Source organism: Triticum aestivum, chromosome 5D (genome assembly GCF_018294505.1).
Source record: "Triticum aestivum cultivar Chinese Spring chromosome 5D, IWGSC CS RefSeq v2.1, whole genome shotgun sequence".
In the NCBI taxonomy this organism is placed as follows: Eukaryota; Viridiplantae; Streptophyta; class Magnoliopsida; order Poales; family Poaceae; genus Triticum; species Triticum aestivum.
In genome coordinates, this window is record NC_057808.1 from 3,671,961 (window position 1) to 3,691,983 (window position 20,023).

General features: G+C 44.6%; 1 protein-coding gene across 1 annotated transcript; it reads right to left on the reverse strand.

Annotated features, from left to right (window-relative positions):
• Positions 1-301: 301 nt before the first annotated feature.
• Positions 302-2,190, reverse strand: LOC123119031 (AAA-ATPase ASD, mitochondrial). Its single transcript, XM_044538670.1, has one exon. The coding sequence runs from the start codon at positions 2,096-2,098 to the stop codon at positions 530-532; it is 1,569 nt and encodes a 522-aa protein (XP_044394605.1). The 5' UTR covers positions 2,099-2,190; the 3' UTR covers positions 302-529.
• Between the last annotated feature and the right edge of the window lie 17,833 nt (positions 2,191-20,023).

Here is a 20,023-nt window from a genome sequence, read left to right on the forward strand (position 1 = left end):
GGGAAAGTTCATGCACGCATGGAAAAGATGCAGAACTTGGTTGCTTGATCAATTAATTACTAGGTAGAAGGGCAAATTCAGATTTGGGTCGCTTAATCAATTAATTCAGATTTGGGTTGCTTAATCAATTAATTACTAGGTAAGTTCCGATTGTGACGATATTCTTTCACTGTCATGCGTAGTGACGATATTGTGTTGATGAAATGGTAGGGAAGCTTCTTATGCCATGTTTAGGTTTAATTCCCTGTAGAAAAACTTGTTAGCATTTTGGTGTAGGTAAACCGAATGGGTCTTGTTAGCATTTTCTATAGTTTTACCAGAAATAGTACTACAAATTAGAGATAAAACAAATATCTACAAGGAGGGAGTATATAGGTAAGGGGGCACATATATATTACAAATGAGAGATGCTACACATAATATTTCAGTTTAGAGGTTTTCATTTCAAAGATGCATTTATCTTTTGTTAAAGGGGGCACTAGTGAACAAGCTAATTCTTTTTTCCTTTGCTTCCTTTCTTGATGTCACTTCACTTGTCACCTTCCTTGATGTCTCCATTGGCTTCCTCCGGTGCTTTGTCCTTCCCTTTGTTTTCCTCATTGGCTTTCTTCAACCCCGCCTCCTCTTTCTCCTTGTCTTTCTTTGCTTCAGCCTCCTTGGCCTCTTCTTCCTCCTTCGCCTTGGCCGCTGCTGCTGCTGCCGCGTCTTCCTTGGCCTGCTTGAGTGCCTTGACGAGGCCCGACAAACACAAATCAGGGTCCCTTTTTTTCTTCTTCGACATTGGCATCAGGTTCTCTGCAACGTCGGCGGGCGACATGTCGGTCTCCTCGAGCAGCCGCTGAATTTCCCCAAACAGCTCATGCTCGATGACATCTAAGTAGTTCTTGGCGAGCACCTTGAAGCCCTCGAAGCGGCAGTATGACATCTCGATGTGCTTGTCCATCCTTCCTCGACGGATCAGCGCCGGATCGAGCTTGTCCTTGTGGTTGGTAGTGAAGATGATGATCCGCTCACCCCCGCAAGCAGACCAAAGTCCATCAATGAAGTTGAGGAGGCCCGAGAGCGTCACCTTGGTGGCGTCGTCCTTCTCTGGATCCATCGGTAGCTTGGGTTTGTCATCATCGTCGGAGTCCTTGTCACTAGAGGCCTTCTTGTCCTTGCGGCGTTTTCCGGTGAGGTCGATGGAGCAGTCGATGTCCTCTATGACGATGATGGACTTGCCCGTGGTCTCGATGAAGAGCTTCCGCAGCTCGGTGTTGTTCTTGACAGCTGTGAGCTCGAGATCGTAGACGTCGTAGTCAAGGAAGTTGGCCATGGCGGCGATCATGGTGGACTTGCCGGTGCCGGGCGGTCCATAAAGGAGGTACCCGCGCTTCCACGCCTTGCCGACCTTGGCATAGTAGTCCTTGCTCTCCTGGAACGCCATGAGGTCGTCAACGATGGCCTCCTTCTCATCGGGGTGCATGGCAAGCGTGTCGAAGGTGGCGGGGTGTTCGAAGGGGACGTGGCTCCAGACGCTCTTGCTGCGGTAGGGGTTCCAGTTGCGGCTGGCGTTGTTGGTGAAGAGACGGCGCTGGCGGTTCTTGACGGTGACGGCGCGGCCCTCGCCGAGCACGAAGGGCAGGTAGGAGTCCACGACGAGGTCGCGGTGGCGCCTATGGAAGACAACCTTGTAGAAGCGCCGCTCGTCCTCGCCGGGGTAGAAGGTGATGACTTGGGCCTTGGACTGCCGCTTGGAGGCGTACCACCAGATGGTTGTGCCGGAGAAGTCGTCGGTGACCTCCTCGTGGTCGTCGACGGTGACCCGGAGGTTCTTGCTGTCCTTGACGAGCTCGGCCTTGAGCTTGCGTGCGCGGCGGGCGCAGGCGTCGCTGAGGTAGGCCTCGACGGCGAGGAAGAAGTCGCTGCGCTGGAAGCGCTCGGCGCCGTACTCGGAGATGGTGATCTGCAGGTAGGGGTTGAAGCAGGCGGCGACCTTGGCGGCCCAGGCGGTGAGGTAGAGGCGGAAGGTGGGAGGGACGTAGTTCTGCACAACGGACCAGAGGAAGATGACGGTCGCCATCGCCGACCCGAACCCTGCCCACCTCTCCACCATCATCGCCGCCGTTGCTTGCTGCAACTGGACGTCAACTTGATGTTGTGTCTAGGGCGGTCTTGTCCCGATGGAAGGCTGTAGCTCGACCTGGACGCATATATATAATGCCAATGATTCGTGCGGTGATCTGCTTAGGTTGAAGCTAAGCAACGTGTAGTCGTCGCCGTTGTCGTCTTCGTCGTCGTCGCCGTCTGCGTGGGAGCAGGTGAGGAGGAGCTGTCGGAGGCGAGAAGAAGCGGCGGGCGTCGATGGAACAGTCCAAGGAAACGGAGTTACTTAACTCTCAAGGCAGTGGCAAATGCGGAATTGGCTCGTTCAGTCTCTACTTTGTGGCCAAAAGCCAAGATGATGCTCCGATTGTTGATTGCAAAAATCTCCGTCGCTGTTTTAAGCTCATGGATTGCATCTCTGAGACTGACAGCCGAGTATAGAACAGAGACGAGGTAGGCCAGTCGTCGGCAAATCGAAGCATGGGTGACGACATGGTGTTGGTGAGTGCTGAGGATGCATGACGCCAATTTTTTTCCAGGCAACTTACTAATAGTCGATCCCAATACTTATCTTCGCATTTATTTGCTAGACAACATGCAACTATCTTTTTTTTCCTCTTTATTAATACGCCATCAACCTCAACCTCTGGCTACTCGATGGTGTGCATCAAGGCAGAGATAGCATTGGCATGGAGTTGCGTGCGACGACAGCGGCGAGTATGGACCGAGTCTAAGACGGAGGCGAGAGTGGAGGTTTTAGGTTGTGGTGAAGAGTTTAAGGTTTGGGGTGGGACACCGGGGCCGGAGAAGAAACTCATATCTCCGGTTAGAGGGTGGCATGGCAGTAATTAAGATAGTGTGTGGTGATTCAGTCAGGTGAGGCCACGCAGCCGGCCGTGCAGCTTGGAAGACAACCAACTGAGCAGGATAGGAGGAAGAGGATGAGAAAAGAGAAAATCAATGGTAATTTTAGAATAAGAAAAAAAAGAGGTGGTGTTTGTTGTTGATACTAAGTGTCAACTTTGAGTCTGGGCCTAGAAATTTGACTTGGTATTTTGATGAGATAGAAATCCTTACTCATATCTTCGCATATGGGCCGAAATTGGGAGCATATGGACCATAGATTCTGTGTGTATCAAGTGGACCATGACCCCCAAGGAAAAGCAAATAGGCTGCTGTGAAGAAGAAGAAAAATAATAGATCATGGGTAACAGCTCAAACTAAACCAAAACCTGCCACTCTAAAAACTCTTCAAGACTACCAAAAAAATTAACTCTTCAAGACGACGGCGACTTAACGAAAGGGGGTCCATTGGGCTTAGTTTTTTCCTTCGTTTTCGGGCTTCTGTTTATTTATGTTACTGAAACTGAAATGTATTATTTTATTCTGTTTATTTATGTTACTAAAACTAGAAGAGAAAGGCATTATTTTGTTCATGTTACTAAAACTACAATGATTTTTAAGGTGTTTACAGTTTGTGCACAGAAAAGAAGGAGGGAGAAGAATGCTCCTACATGTGACGAACAAATACATAAGACATGCAATATTGCATATTGGTAGTCTATAGGACGTAAGAGCTGTCAATTCTTGTAGCGAGATGAAAATCAGATCAGTTAGAAGTACATAAGCACATAGAAATACATAATATAAATGTCGTTCCCCTGCTCTACATTCAGATATCAGATTAAATGAACGATGGCAATCAGACCAACACTCAGATAGTTTAAATGCAACAGTACATCAAACAAGGATGGCATAAAGAAAAGGAAAACAGAGAAAAACATGTACAATACATGACTCTTACTACCTCTCATAAACCCTAACTCCCCAATTTTTTTGGCTCTGAGCCCTGCAATTCCACTAGTCAAATATACCAAAATCGAAAAAAAGAGATATAACATAGGATTATTTTTTGGCTAACATCTCAGTATGGCTACAGTGAGTACTATGTGTTAAACTCTAAAAGTTTCGTTGTGGACCGCCGACTCTTGAGGTAGATAATGATGGGGGGAATGTGCCCTCCACCCTAAGGGCATGGCCAACGGGCTGCCCCATGGTGCTGCTCCGCAGGTCCGCCTCGGCTCGGATCCTGCAATTCAGGTTCGGGTGATGCTTTGGAGAGGAGGCGGTCTCCTGCAGAGGAGTTAGCCGCTCCAGGATAAAAGCAAGATAAAAGTGGGAAAAGGGGAAGAGGGAAGGTGGGGAACGAAGGAAGAAGAGATAGATGGGGAGAAAAGAATTGAGATGGGTCCACTAGGATGACATCTACCTATGCCTGCCTTCATTGGGTGAAGAAAAGTGTGAATGATAGTTTTAATACTTTATGTATAAACAAAGGCATGGAGCAGCATCAAGGTGATGCCTCCAATGCTCATGCCCTAACATGCTCCACTTGGTCACTTACTTTATGGCATGTGCATTGCACGGTTCGATCAACTTGAATTGTTAGGTTTATGATATGTGTATGTGCACGCGTGTGTGTTGATCAGAGCTTAGGTTGAGTCGGGTGGCCCATCCGATCCGAGTCAATTTGGAAGCAGGTGGCACGATTGCTAGTGTGGTTGGGCAACTAAACTGACCATCTCCTTTCATGGATGTCGCGTGGCTGTTTAGATGCTTAGTTTCGCCCTTGTTTTGGGTTTATGTGTCATTCTGTTTTAGTAACGAGGGCACCATCGATAGAGCTATGTAGCTGCCATCGTGTACATCAGCGCATTTTCCATGAAAGCAATAGCGTGTGTGTGTGTAATCCTGGAATTAGAATAGCGTTGTCCAATATATATAGGACAACGCTATTATAATTCCAGGATTAGAATAGTTATTTGGATCACAGCAGCCCCTATATAGGGCTCGATGGACCCCTTCCGAACTTCCCTAAACTGCCCGGCCCAACCAGACAGAATCCCACCCGATCCCGAGCCGCCCCGACAGGATCCACCTGATCCCCCGATCCCGAGCCGACCCACCCCCCTCCTCGCCGCTCCTCCCCTCGATCCCCGACCTCCTCCCCTCCTCGCCGCCGATCTTCACCGGATCCGCCGCCTCCCCCCGTCTACAGCTCCTGGCCGGCCGGATCCGCCACCTCCCCTCCTTCCCCAGCTCCTGGCCGGCCGGGTCCGCCGCCTCCCCTCCGTCTCCAGCTCCTGGCCGGCCACCAGCGCGGGCGAGCGAGCGACGGCGGACGCCGGCGCGAGGGAGCCCGCGTCGCCTGGACGCGGTGAAGCCGCCATGGACTTAGGAAGCCGCATCCTCGACCCATCGCCACCGCCCGAAGCCTTGGCAGACCAGATGACGGCCCCGACGCAAGCTACGGCGAGCGGCGCGACCAACGGAGCAACTCCTCCGCGGAGGCGGCATCTGCTGCGCCCTCAAATTCAGCGGCAACAGTACATGAACTTCCTCCCAATTTTGCCTTCTTCTTCAATCTTGCCTTCTCTAACCTTCTTGCTTCGTGCAGATGAACTTCGTGCCCCCTGCAAGACATGGATTGCCATGGAATTCCTCTCCTACCTCCACGACGAATTGTTCTCAAGGTGGCCTATCAGCTGCTGGAAAATGGTTGGCTGAACATCTAGCCAGGGTATGGTTGAACTTCTTCCTTCCTTTGGTTTGTTATTTGCTTACAGCTATGTGAAGTTCAGGTGGTGTGTGAGCATCAGTCCAGGCTACAAAAGCTTTTTTAAAATTTGCCTGCATTCACATGTGGAAAAGCCATGTGAAGTTCAACTAGTAAGTGTGCTAGAGTTCAGGTTGGTATGTATCTGGTTCTGTGCAAAAAAAAGAAAATAGAACATGCATGTGATATCACATGAAGGTCAGGTTGGTATGCACTAGCAGTCCAACCATTCAAACTCATGAAGGTTCAGGTTTTTTAACTGTAGACAGTATTTCCCCTTTGCAAAACAAGAAGTTCATGTTGTGGAGAGTGCTCAGTTCAGGTACATATAAGTAATCAAATAGTGTAGAATTAACAGGATGTGACGTTCATTCTGTGAAGGGTGCTCAGTTCAGGTACAAAAGTATTGGCAGATGCTCAGCTCAGTGCATAGTGTGATGCCTCTCCTAGGGGAAAAATATGTACATGAACACCACTTTTATATGAGAAGTTCAGGCTGTGAATAATGCTAAGTTCAGTTACAAAGGTATAGGCAGATCTAACTTGTGTGCTAATAGACATTTTTTCTTTTATGTCAGCAAGACGAGAGACGCATGAAGAAGTTTAGAAGTTCCCAGCAGCAAGTACACAATCCAAAGCCTGTACGCGTTGCACCACCCCCTCAATGGGTCACACCTCAAACGCACCAACAGCATTGCCAACCTGCTCCAGACCAAAAATGGATGACACCCGAAACACACGGAGACTCCCAAGATGCTGGATCACAGCCCTATCCGCACAAGTTTGCGCCTCCACCTAATTGGGTGACGCCGGAAATCCCCCGCGGATTCTTTGTATCCACCAGCAGACTCCCAAGCACGCCGATGGAGGAGGGGGTTAGCTCAAGTCCTGCGTGTAACTCTGGAGGTTATCCTGGTGTGCCTCATCAATGCCAAAGCGAAGCAACTAAACCAGATCGCAGGACAAATCCAACAGCAACACACACACGGAGGAGAGTGCTCTGCACACTACCACCGTTGGATCCTGCTGCGGCTGCTACAAGTCAGAATTGTACGGGGCATAAGGTAGATGGATTGCTTCACAAAACAAAAGAGCAAACCAAGACCAGGATCGCAATACCTCCACAACCACCTCAAGCAAAACAAGAGAGAGGCCATCTTCAGCCCTCCTTCCTCCTCGTGATCCACTGCTGCATCCTGCTATGATTACTCCGCCGTGCCCCATCCCAGAGGGACAGCAGCAGACACCGGCGGAGTTGCGATCATACACGCACGTAAGTGAAACAAAAAATATTTATATACGCATCTTGTATTATCTGCAAATTTTCTGCTCCCTCCAGGATAAAAAGTTCATAAACTGCATTTTAACGTGCTGTTTGGATTATTTTTTTCTTTTTCTGCAGACGCCGGATCTACCGGATTATCTAATACCAAGACTAAAGATGCGATTCAAAGATGTAGAGAAAGCAAGGGAATTTTATAACAGATACGCCAGACACGCTGGTTTTGGAATCAGGAAGACGGGGGGAAATGACAACCACAAGTATTTTGTTTGCGCCTTCCAAGGGATACACACATCTTCTGTTTCAGAGGCCAACAGGAAGCGAAACAAAACATCGCAGAGGACGGGCTGCAATGCAAGAATGAGGGTGAAGGTGCAGGAGGATGACACATGCGTGGCAGTGGACATTGAGTACAATCATAATCACAAACTCATGCAAACTGATGACATGCTGGTATTTTTGCACTCACACAAGAATTATGACCCCACTATTTTGGAGTACGTAAAGCTCCTGCAGTACCATGATGTCAAGCACACAACAATCATGTCCATGCTATCTGAAAATGAAGATGGAAGCTACTTCCTAAGCATGACCGGACGAGACCTACTAAACCAATAAGTATTCAAACGCCCACATACTGCAATGTAAAATAGCATCCTAGCTCACAACCCTTTGCTAGCAAAAATAACAAATGCATGTTTGCATGTGACTTGCAGGAAAGCCATGAATGCAAGGAAAGATGATTTGGATGATGTATTGAAACTTGTTTCATTCTTCAAAGACATGAAGGCAATAAATGATGAGTTTTTCTATGACATCCAAGTGGACAAGGACAAGTCAATTAAAAACATTTCTGGTCTAATGCAAGCTGCCGAGGAGCCTATCAAGACTTTGGCGATTGCATAACATTCGACACAACTTACAAGACCAACAGATTTCATATGCCTCTGGGAGTGTTTGTTGGAACAAACCATCACTTGCAGTCAACGATATTTGCTGTTGCCCTCATAAGAGACGAAGATGCAAAGTCATTCAAGTGGCTGTTCGATACATTTGTACGGTGCATGAACAATAAGCACCCAACTTGCATTCTAACAGGTGAGTTAAAAAAACCTCTTCAAGTTTCATCATCTTTTCAGTCTATGGGTCTGTGTTGGGTACATTGGTTTTGTCTAAAAATAATGTAAAGAATGCAGTTCAACCACTGTTAGCATAGAAGTCCAACTAGCAGTACAAGAAAGCAAAATTATCTGTCACGTGTTTAGAAAAAAATTAGTTATGAATGTGAAGTTCAAATACATGAATCATAAAAGTTCAAGGACAAAGCTGTAAGATAAATATATGTAGCATGTTCAGAAAAATATAGTTATTTATGTGAAGGTCAAGCACTACTACCACAGAAGTTCAACAACAATGCTTTAAGAAAATTTTTGAGTGTGACACTACTAGTTTGTCCTACTACTAACTGTGAAGTTCAAGCACTGGTACCACAGAAGTTCAGCAACAGTGCTGTAAGAAATTTTTTGAGTGCGACACTACTAGTTTGTCCTACTACTAACTGTGAAGTTAAAGCACTGGTACCACAGAAGTTCAGCAACACTGCTGTAAAGAAAAAATACATGTGACATTCTTAGATACCATACTGCTAGATGTGAAGTTCAAGTACTTGTACAACATAAGTTCACCATCAGTAGAAAAAAGAATCACGTTTCATTTTTTTAATTCATGCAGACCAATGCCCATCGATGGCGAAAGCTATACCACAATCATTTCCAAACACCGTCCACAAGCTATGCCTTTGGCACATCATGAAGAAGTACAGGGAATACATCGCCTTGCTGTACAAAAAGTATTAAACATTCAAAGAGGAGTTCACAGCTAAATTAAACTGGCCGCTGATGCCAACGGAGTTTGAAGATGCCTGGGCTGAACTCGTGCACAAGTACAACCTGGAGAACGACCAGATGATGATGCAGCTCTGGAGTGATAGGAAGATGTGGATTTCAGCATATTACAAGAACATTTTCTGTGCTAGAATGACTTCCACACAACGAAGCGAGAGCATGAACCATGTGCTAAAGAAAGGGTTTGTCAAGGGGACCCAGAACCTACACAGGTTTGCTAGGCGGGTCAATGCTTGCACACAAACTCGGATGCAGAAGGAGAACGAGCAAACAATGACCAACATGGTATGATGACAAGTACAAAACACCCCCATCATGTTCTATTTACCTTCAACATGTGCACTTTGAATTTTAAAAAATGAAACCCATGACTCTGCTTCGACTAATATCTCACTTTTTGACATGTGCAGACCAATCCTGTGACAAAAATAACTTACGGCTACGAGGAAGACATGTCTATCAAGTACACGAGAGCCGTGTACACCGAGATGAGGAATAGGATGAGAAAAGCCACGCTATTTCGCGCAAAGCGTACAGCAGAGCCCACTAAGTACCTTGTGTACTACCAAAACAAGCCTGGCCATGATGATGAAGAAAGATTTTCCTGGTTAAAGCATGAATTCCAGGTTGTAGCTGACCCAGAGAATGAAATATACGAGTGTGAATGCAAGCTCTGGACACACACAAGTGAGCGAAAAAACAAACACATTAAATAGCTAGACTAGTAGTATCATATCAAAATTTATGAAACTCATTGCTGGCTCACAAACTATGTATTCTGCATTCATCACAAAATGCAGGCCTGTTCTGCCTTCACATCATGAACATACTGGACTACCTCAAGCCTGACAAATTTCCAAACAAGTATATCCTCAAACTGTACACAAAGACTGCAAAATCACAACCAACCTTTGATACAAGGGACTACAACACAACCGCATCGGATGGCAGCTCAATGCTATCGAAGCAAGACATCTTGCTGCAGCTGAATTTGATGGTTAACAAGAAAGCGATGAGATGTGACCAGCAATATGACAGAGCCTACTATGTTCTCAAGAGGCTCGTGGAAGAGCTTGATGCAATACATTCAGCAAATCAAGAGGATGCTGACGAAAGGATGGCTGAAGAGGATGCTGAAATTGAAGATGACCTTCATTATTATAGAGCTGAAATGCTAAACGCCGCCGCTGAAGCTAACCAATGCAAGCAGGGTGATGGCCAATCAATGGAGCAGCGACAGCAAGAGACGATGAAACTGTCGCTGTATTCTGAAACAAAGGGTAGGAAGAAAATTACTGCAGCAAAGAAAAGTGACAAGAGAGCTCAAATAAAGGCACCACCTGCAGGAAGAGTCGTCGTGCTCGATGAGAACGGAGTGCCACTTGGACACAGGAAATGTAGTGTGTGCAACCAGGTTGCGGGACACAACAAGCTGACCTGTCCAACACTCTTGGAAAGAAACAATGCTGAGGAGGTCAAGCAACCCAAATCTCAAAAACAATAGCCCAAAGTTATGGAACAAAAGAAGGGACCACACCCAAAGAAAGCAAGCAGCAGACCTTGTAGCATATGCAAGGAGTATGAACCACATAATGCAAGAACATGCCCGAAGCGCGCAGATGCTGAAAAGACAAGCAAAAAGACAGAGAAGAAACATAAGGCAAAACCTAGAGCCATTAACAAGAAAGTGGTGGAAGATGAAGAGGAAGACGAAGATGAAGACACCGTCGAAGAAGAGGAAGACGAAGAGGAAGAGGACGACGAAGAGGAAGAGGAAGACGACGATGAAGAGGAAGAGGGCGATGAAGAGGAAGAGGTACATGTCAAGCAAAAACCTCTACCACCAAAGCCTAGGAGGAGCGCAAGGCTGATGAACAGTTAGAATAGGTCAATTAACACAATGCAAACTTATGTCATGTCAATGTGCAGAATATTATGTCATCCCCTGGTAATATACACTGTGAAGTTCAAGTAATATTACTGTAGAAGTCCTGGTATGTTATGAGAGGAAGTGCTGTGCTGGTGATCTATTGCATGAAAGAGCAAGCAGTAATAAATTGAAAAATATACACTGTGAAGTTCAAGTAATATTACTGCAGAAGTCCTGGTATGTTATGAGAGGAAGTGATGTGCTGGTGATGTATTGTATGAAAGAGCAAGCAGTAATAAATTGAAAAATATACACTGTGAAGTTCAAGTAATATTACTGCAGAAGTCCTGGTATATTATGAGAGGAAGTGCTGTGCTGGTGATGCATTGCATGAAAGTGCAAGCAAGAACAAAAATGAAAAATATACATTGTGAAGTTCAAGTAAGCTTACTGCAGAAGTCCTGGTATATTATGAGAGGAAGTGTTGTGCTGGTCATGTATTCCATGCAGAGTGCAAGCAAGAACAAAAATGAAAAACATACACTGTGAAGTTCAAGTAAGATTACAGTGGAAGTTCTGGTATATTATGGCGGGAGGTGCTCGTGTTGTATTCCATAAAAGAGCAACCAGCAAATAATCATACAGTTTTGAAGTTCAGGTCAGCTTACAGAAGAAGTTCTGGTATATAAAATCGATATAGGAAAAAAATATGCTTAAAAAAAATAAAGTTTCACCGCATAAACTAAGGTTAGCAAGCCTAAGACAACGCGTTCAAATGTGAAGTTCTGCTTGGATACGTGCAGAAGTTCATGTACAATGCCGACAAAAGATAAAGAAACGTCAACAATATTTCTGCACAAAGTTACAGCTGAAATACATTCGCACTTGAAAACACAAAAAAAAAAACAAATATAGATTCTATGCAAAAGCATACATATTGGTTGGGTTGAAAATTACCAATACATTACACAACACAGAATATCCTCTCCATCTGAAACCAGCAGCCCAGCCACATCTCAAAGCAGAAGTTCAAGTCTATGATCATATGTTGGGGCCCAAAAATAAACAACACAAAAAAATCAAGCAGTTCAACCATAACCGAGGGAGAAGTTCAGGTACATCTGTTGGGGCAAAAACATTCAACACATGGATACTGAAAACGACGCAATACATTGAAATTCACAAAGCCAAATCATTCTTCACACCAAATACATTTGTCCACAATATCATAAGCAATAGTGCTGCACTTATAGATACACAAATCACTAAAACATTCTTACAACCAAATCTTTACGGAATTGTTCCAATCATTATCGAACCTAAAAATCTGTACGAAATCAAATCTACAATGAAACTAATGCTTCGAATTCACGGGCCAAAGGACTGGATCTCTTTAGGGAGCTCTGAACGCATGACTTCATTCTTCTCGCTAAAAATCAGAGTGTGCATGAACTCAGCCTTCCAGTCATCTGCAGCAGCCTGCAAACAAAGAAAATGAAACGATGGTTTAGTAACGGATATCTAAAACCACAGCAGGAGCGTCTCAGCAAAAACACACAAGAAAAATTAAAGGATGATGAGACAAGAACAAAGACAGAACATACTTCCACATCACCAAAATCTTCAACAATCTCATCGCCATCATATGAACAGCAGAACTTCACGGCAAAGAAACCACAATCATTATTCTTCTGCTTTGGAACATCGATAAAGGTCGGCCTCTTTGCAATAGTCACCCAGTTAGGATGCTTGCTCGCTTTGTACGCAACCTTGCCGTACACCTCCTCGAGCAACCCAACTAATCTCTTGATCTGCCAGAAATAACCAAAATAGTTAAGTTCAGGTACATAAAAAGCGACACTTGCATAAGATCCACCTAAACAAATAGCAGAAGTTCAACTTCCAAATGATAGTCAGTTCAAGCAGTATTACCAAAACAGAGACAACAACATATTTTGTCAACATAAGGCATAATAAACTTCGTGTCAAACAAGAGAATGTGAAAGGAGGTTCAGGCTAAGAAACACTCACGATATTTTGATAGTCCCCGTGGAAACTCGTTCGCGACGTTTCCATATTATCGTAAGGAAGTGAATCAAGGATGTCAATGCTCCCACGATATCTATTCATCGCGTACACACTGTAGTGCGCCATTGTGCCAATTGGCTTGAATAGAATCAAGAAAACCTGCCAAGAATGAAAGGACCGGTGAACACAAACTATAAAAGCATATGTACTGAAGAACCGGCATGAACAAAAACTTCTTGACAAACTCAGCAAAAGGATGCACATGAAATTAAAAAAATGCAAGAGTTATGAAAACCTAACCAGCTTTGCGTTAAGAAGGTTCTTCCTTGCGAACAAACATTGGGAGGAGACCAGCAGATTTTTTTGCATCAAACTTTGGAACTGTTGCAGCGTAGACATCATACTCCAGGAAGTACTATGCAATCACAAAAACACAATTAAAACACCTCCCAAATGCCACTACAACAAAATTAAGGCAAAAAAAGGAGATAGGGGTGCAAAGAACTAAAACCTGTATGAAGTAGGGACTAAGTACAACCCTGTCAGCACTAGTGAATATCCCAGAGATCTCCGGCTTATCCTTCCACAAATTTATGAGATAATCCATTATGTCTCCTTCCATCTGCTGCCCTTCACCGAAAAGCGTATAAAGGACATGTCCTGTGAGGTCAATCACATTCGCAGGGATGGTAAACATGCAGTAGCTTGTCCTGCAGAATACAAAAGGATGGTAAAAAAATATTAGAAGTTCAGATACAACAACAAAACAGAAGTTCAGATACTATAACTCAAAAGGCAAGAGGAGACATAAAACAGAAGTTCAGATACTACAACAACGGCAGTTTAGACAATACAACACAGAAGTTCAGACACTATACTCCAAGGCAAGGGAGAAATGAACAGAAGCCCACATACTACAACAACAGAAGTTTCAGACACAGAGTAGCATCTCTGGCAGCAACAAAGTTAAAGAAGAAGAAAACTCACTCAGAATACTTCTCCAGACCGTGTTTACTCAGCACATACTATTTCAAGTTCCGGGCCTCGGATAGATGAGGGTAACTGTATTTTTTCAGGGGAGCGATAGGAGAATGCCACTTCAAAGGCAATCTTGATGCTCTCTTGGAGGAAGTTATGTTGCCAGACTCAACTGCCGGTTTCCTCCTGGTGATGACAGCATTCTTCCCACCTATACCAGCAACAGTACCAGCAGCACATTTAACATTCTTCGGGTAAGCAATCTTCTCAAAATCATCATCGGACGAAATCACTTCTGCTTCGGCTGCTTCGACTACATCAGCCTTCCTGGAGCAAGGGTTTTTTGGAGTACCACGAATACCACCAGCCTGCTTCCCCAACTTGGAAGGAATAAGGGTCCGAGGTCTATCATCTTCTATCGGAGCTGTACCCATCGATTCCTCCCTAGGCTGGTATTCCTGTGACCCGAGGAATGAGTAGTGGTAATTGGTCAAGTCCAACGGATCCACTGTCAAAGAAAAAAGGAAGAGAAAACATCACCATTAAATACAACTGAAGTTCAGGAACAGCACAATGTGCAGTCCAACTAATAAAGATGACATGGTTACTACTCAAGCTGACCTAAAAAAATTAGTTGCAGTAAAAAACTAAATGAAGTTCAGGCACAACCAAAGGCACAATTCAAGATAAACCGATGAACTGGAAATCATTCAACTACAGCTAACAAAACCATAGAAACGCGTCATCTCTGAAGTTCAATTAGAAAGAAAATGCTCATGTCCAAGTAAGCAATGGAAGGACGGAAATTACTGAAACAAAACACACAAGCAAAATTAAAAAGATAGAAATGAAGTTCATGTACAAATAAAATGCTCCTCTCCTTCCGAAACCAGCAGCCCAGCCAGATCTCAAGCAGAAGTCCAAGTTCAGAGAAAAATATGAAGTTCAGGTAGAATAAAAGATGCAGTGCAGGTAAGCAGTCCAAGTTCCAAATACTTACATGTGTAGTAGCCAAAACAGAGCTTGGAAAGTCTGTCTCAAAACAGGTTAGAAGAAGCGATTGAGTACAACCACGTCTTCCTGATATCCGCGATATTCTCATGGGAATAATTTGCAAGAACCTCGTCATGATACGAATTAATATTCGTAAGCATGAAGAATCCGCAGTCGATACTGCCATCAAGCGCAGTAAAAGAATAGTGTTAGAACAGAAAAAGAAAGCCAACGAATAAAACACGTCGCAGCTTAAGTACAACTATAGTTAAACAGATGTGATAAAGAGAAAAAGTGGAACTCATACTTGTTTTGCTGCTCGGGCACATCAATCCAATCCAGAGCGAAATGGTCGATGGTAAGAGGACTGAAGGGTGTCTCCCTGTCGTTGCTGGCATCCTTCCAAAGCTTCTTGATGTTGTCGGTCATTCGCCAAAACAGGCGTACCGCACATTCATCTTCTGGTCCATAATTGGAGTCGAGAAGCTGGAACCTTGAATTCTTCATGTCAAGAAATATTGAAACCCAATGACCAACACCACCCATGAAACCTAAAATAATGCAGACAACACCAACATATGAAAAAATACAAAAATGAGACAAATAAGTTTTAACAAAAATGGTAAGGAACAAAACAGAAAAGAAATCACTATATGGTTGACTTACACAAACCCAATACGGGAGGATGAGTTTATCCGATCCCTGGTACTTCGCACGTAGATAGTAGAGTGCGCACTCAGCCACATTAGATCGAAGCATTCCACGAGGACCAAAAGATATTGCAACATCTTCAACAGAAGCTTCACACTCCTTGTTTTGGAACATAATCGTTGATCTAAAACAAGCGAATAGAAAGTAAAACAAGTTCAGCAGTAGGAGCTCAGGAAGTTCATAACACATGTTAGCACAGAAGTTCAGCTATATCACAACAGGCAGTACAGTACAAAAGAGGCCAGAAGTTTAGCACCAGAGTAGTAAAATAAGAAGTTCAGGTACATATAGTAGAGAAGTTTAGGTATTAAACCACAGGCAATTCACAGGGGGTTCATGGATGATGTAAATATTGACCAGCTGCACTCACCTCTTGGAACGATTATTCTTAAGCCTAGTTACACTGTAATTAAAGTCATCAACCTTCTTTCGGACGACAGCAAGGTCGCTATCTGCTCACCAAAAAGAAATAGCAATTAAGAGCAACACTCAAGCACAAAGATTCACGACAGTTTCAATTAAGACCAACACTCAAGCACAAACATCAAAACATAAGCACATCTCAGCTGCTACATCAGAAAAGATAAAACCACAACATCATAGACATTACAACCCATGCAATACAAACCTTCACCCACATAGAAAACAGGTTCACTTAACATTCTTTACAACGCACATGACAAACGACAAAACCAGAAGTTCAACTTAGACCACACAGGCAGTTCACAGGGGATATCATGGACTAAACAAAACAAAAAAAAGGGAAGGGGATGGGGAAAGAAGAGAGAAGCATGCTCCTCTCTTCATGGATCCTTGCCTAGACCAGTGGCAGCACTGGAATGATCAACCTCCTCTCCATAGCTATCGCTTTCGCTCTCTTCATCATCGTCTCCAGTAGATGTTGCAGCATCGTCGGGAAGGACACCAGTAGTAGCTGGAGCAACTGGAGAATCTGAAACAAGAAAAACTTTTGGTTGTGCCTGTACAGCATCAACATCAACTGATGGCTCTGCTGCGGGAGACTTCTCCGGGCTTGCAGCAGCACTACCACCAGTTTCAACAGCAGACTCAACAGGATCTTTCTCCAAAATGATGTCTCCAGTTGTCTTGCCCTGCTCAGCATCAGAAACCTCAGCGCCAATGGACGACTGAGGTTCAGTCAGGTCCACCCCGTCGGAGCAGCCGGTGCCTGAGACGGAATTGTCTGCAACCTTCTCTGGAGGAACACTAACATCATCATTCTGCTACTGCAAAAAGAAACAGAAAGTCATTACAAAGGGCTGACTGAACCTCATGCACAGGGGCAGCAAGTCCGTCTGAGGGGCAACAAGACAAATGGACAAGAAAAATGGTACCTTATTTTCACTGCCATGAACCTCATCAACTATTACGTCACTAGCGGGAGCAGGTTCATGCACAGGGGAAGCCTCATGCACAGGAGCAGCTTCATGCGCAGGTAAAACATCCTCCTCAACCCATCATCAACAGCCTACAAAAAAAATCATGTAGAAAAACAAATACCTAATCAGCAGAAGTTCACATTGCATAATCAGAGAAGGTCAGCTATCACAACTGACACATAATGGAAGTCCAAATAAGTAAACATAGCATGTCAGATATCAAACTACTCTAAGATACAAAAGGGAACAAAAAGGGCCAGTCATGGAAGTTCAGGTGCTGTAGCAGTTGAAGTTCAAGTTCTATAAACACAGAAGGTCACCTATGAACACTAGTGCTAAAAAGAAACAGTTTACGACACATGAAATCAATAACGGTCGCCTATGACTACAAACAGTAATAACTGAAAGCTAACATTGAACATTAGTGCAAAGAAATATCAAAAGCCAACATAAACAAACCTCTTTGGTATGCTCCACGTGGCCTCCTTCACGACCCGAACGAACATAATCCTGCCTCTGAATCTGTCTCACAACAACACTTGCCTCATCTTCAAAAGGCTTGCAACGAGCATACTGCATTTCCTTGAACAGCCCAACGCTAGTCCGGAGGTGGGAAGTGCTCTGACGAAGCTCTTCAAGAAATCTAGCTTCAATAGATAAGACCTCCTTCGAAGACTCAACATCAAATCCGTGTCTGGGAGGAAGAATCCCATCAACGCGACTAAGACGCTCAGCAGTTGAAGGAACACGAGCCAACTCCCCACAAACAGTTTCAAGAAGACTGTCAATCCTAACCAGAGAAACATTGGCAGCTTCAAACAAATTCTCAGAAGAAACACCACCTGCAGCACTCACACGGGTAGAAGAACCTCCTGGATCTACAGGGGGGCACCGGTATTAACATCCCGGGAGAATTCAAATCTTGCGGAAGTTCCACTCTCTAGGCCGGCAGAACGAGGCATAGTTAGAACCTGACGTTCAATAACCCTAAAGAACACAACCTCAGCCTGTGTCTTCCAGTGCATACAAAAACAAAAGTCAACGCGTCAGAAAACAAATGAAGGAACATGGGAACAAAAAATATACAAGACAATACCAGAAGTTCAAGTTAAACTACACAGGAAAGAATAATGCATAGAAACACTCACAGGCAGTCTCCCAAACACCCAGTTGGCTGGGTCATCATCACCCTTCGTGACCAAGTCAGCCGCAGCAAGCTCAAGAAGCTTGGCCTGATCCATGAAATTGATGCGAGGGGTCCTCAAGTCAATATTAGGCGTCTTGCCAATGATAAGGCAGTCCAGATACATAAGAAGCGGCGCGATGGCACAGCCTGTGACAGCTTTTCCTCTGCTAGTACCTTGCTGATACCTAACAACGGCACTCCGAATATCGTCAACAACCAACTGACAGTAGTCCATGTCTGCCATATCCTCAAACACAAGGTTCTCGGCCATTGCTGCCTCCCTGGACATTCGTGTAGATGTTCCAGGGATAACCACCTTCATGAAAACAATAAGGTAAAACACTTGCAGAGCAAGATCACCCTTCGTCTCATCCTTCACAAGTTCGGCGAGGATATTCCGCAAATCCTTTGTCTTGATGTTGTCACTCCTAGCATACCCAAGCTTGCCCTTCAACCTCATAACAGCATCATCGAAACCATCATTCGAGGGCCTAGGGGGGGTACGATTACCTTGAGGGAACCCAAAGAGATGGTGAATAGCATCACTTGTAATACGTATAACCTTGTTCGCCTCACCCATGTCCAAAATCATGGTTGAAGGGTCAATCCTCGTGTAGATGTTGCCCATCAAAGGACGAGAAATGTTGGAATCAACCTTCAAGTCAAACACACAACCAAAAACAGCCTTGATAACCCTCGTCTTGTGCCTAGGTGTTAGCATTTTCGCACACGTCTTGACCTCTCCTAGTGAGCAGCGAACCGTCTTGGTAAAACGTTTCGCCTCACCTCCTCCTTGGTCACCTTCTTCGGGTGCTTTGCCTCCTCTCCTCCTCCTCTCAGGCCGCTCCACAAGCTGATACTGAAAAAAAATACATTGACAAGGAAAAAAGGCAGAACAATGAGACACACAAGCTTCACCAAAATTCCACTAATGCCTACATACGCACTACATCTCAGAAGTCCAACTATGTCTACATAGGCAGTACAACCATGTATGACCAGAAGTAAAGTTACTTTCAAATTGTTGGAAATTTACAAAGCAGAAGTTCAACCATGTATACCAAGGCAGTAATCAAACATGTATCTCAGAAGTCCAACTATGTCTACATAGGCAGTACAACCATGTATGACCACAAGTTAACATGCTTTCAAAAATGTTGGAAATTTAAAAAGCAGAAGTTCAACCATGTACACTAAGGCAGTAATCAAACATGTGTACCAACAAGTTAAGCTAATTTCTTCATGTATATACCCAGAAGTCCAACTATGTACACAAAGGCAGTAATACCATAAAAGCAAAGCACAACGGCTAATTTATTCGTCTATATGGAGCAGAACGTCAGCTATGTACGCCAAGGCAGTGCTAAAAACACAAAAACTATAGCAATAGCAACAAATGCTCTAAAAACAGTAAACATGAGACATTGATACCTGATTAGCGGCAGCATCATCATCGTCGTCGTCCTCATCATCAGCATTGAAATCAGCATCATCCTTGTCCTCTGGATTAACATGAGAATGCTTCTTCACACCCTTGTTGACCTTTGCAGGTGGAACCTTGCGCTTCACGCCGCATTTCTTCCCCTTACCAGATGCACCAGCACCAAGCGGAGAAGGTGTAGGCGCGGCAGTGGCAAGCACACGAGGACTACGGCGTGGCGTACCACCAAGGCCTAGCCCTTCATCTTCAACAACTTCTGTAGGCCTTGAAACACGTGGGCTCCTCCGAGGAGTAACTTCACCAACTACTAGCTTCCTCGCAGCGGTCTTCTTGATTTTCTTCTTAACAGGGACAACCGTGCCATCACTGCCACACTGCACGTCTTCCTCAACAGTGAGCTCAGCCGCATGAACAGATCCAGGAACATCAGAACCTTTCTCAAGGCGGGCCACCCTCTTCTTGTCAAAATCTTCTTGCTTCTTCCTCTTAAGTTGGTCCTCCAGGAGAAGCTGAAGAGGCACATCCTCCG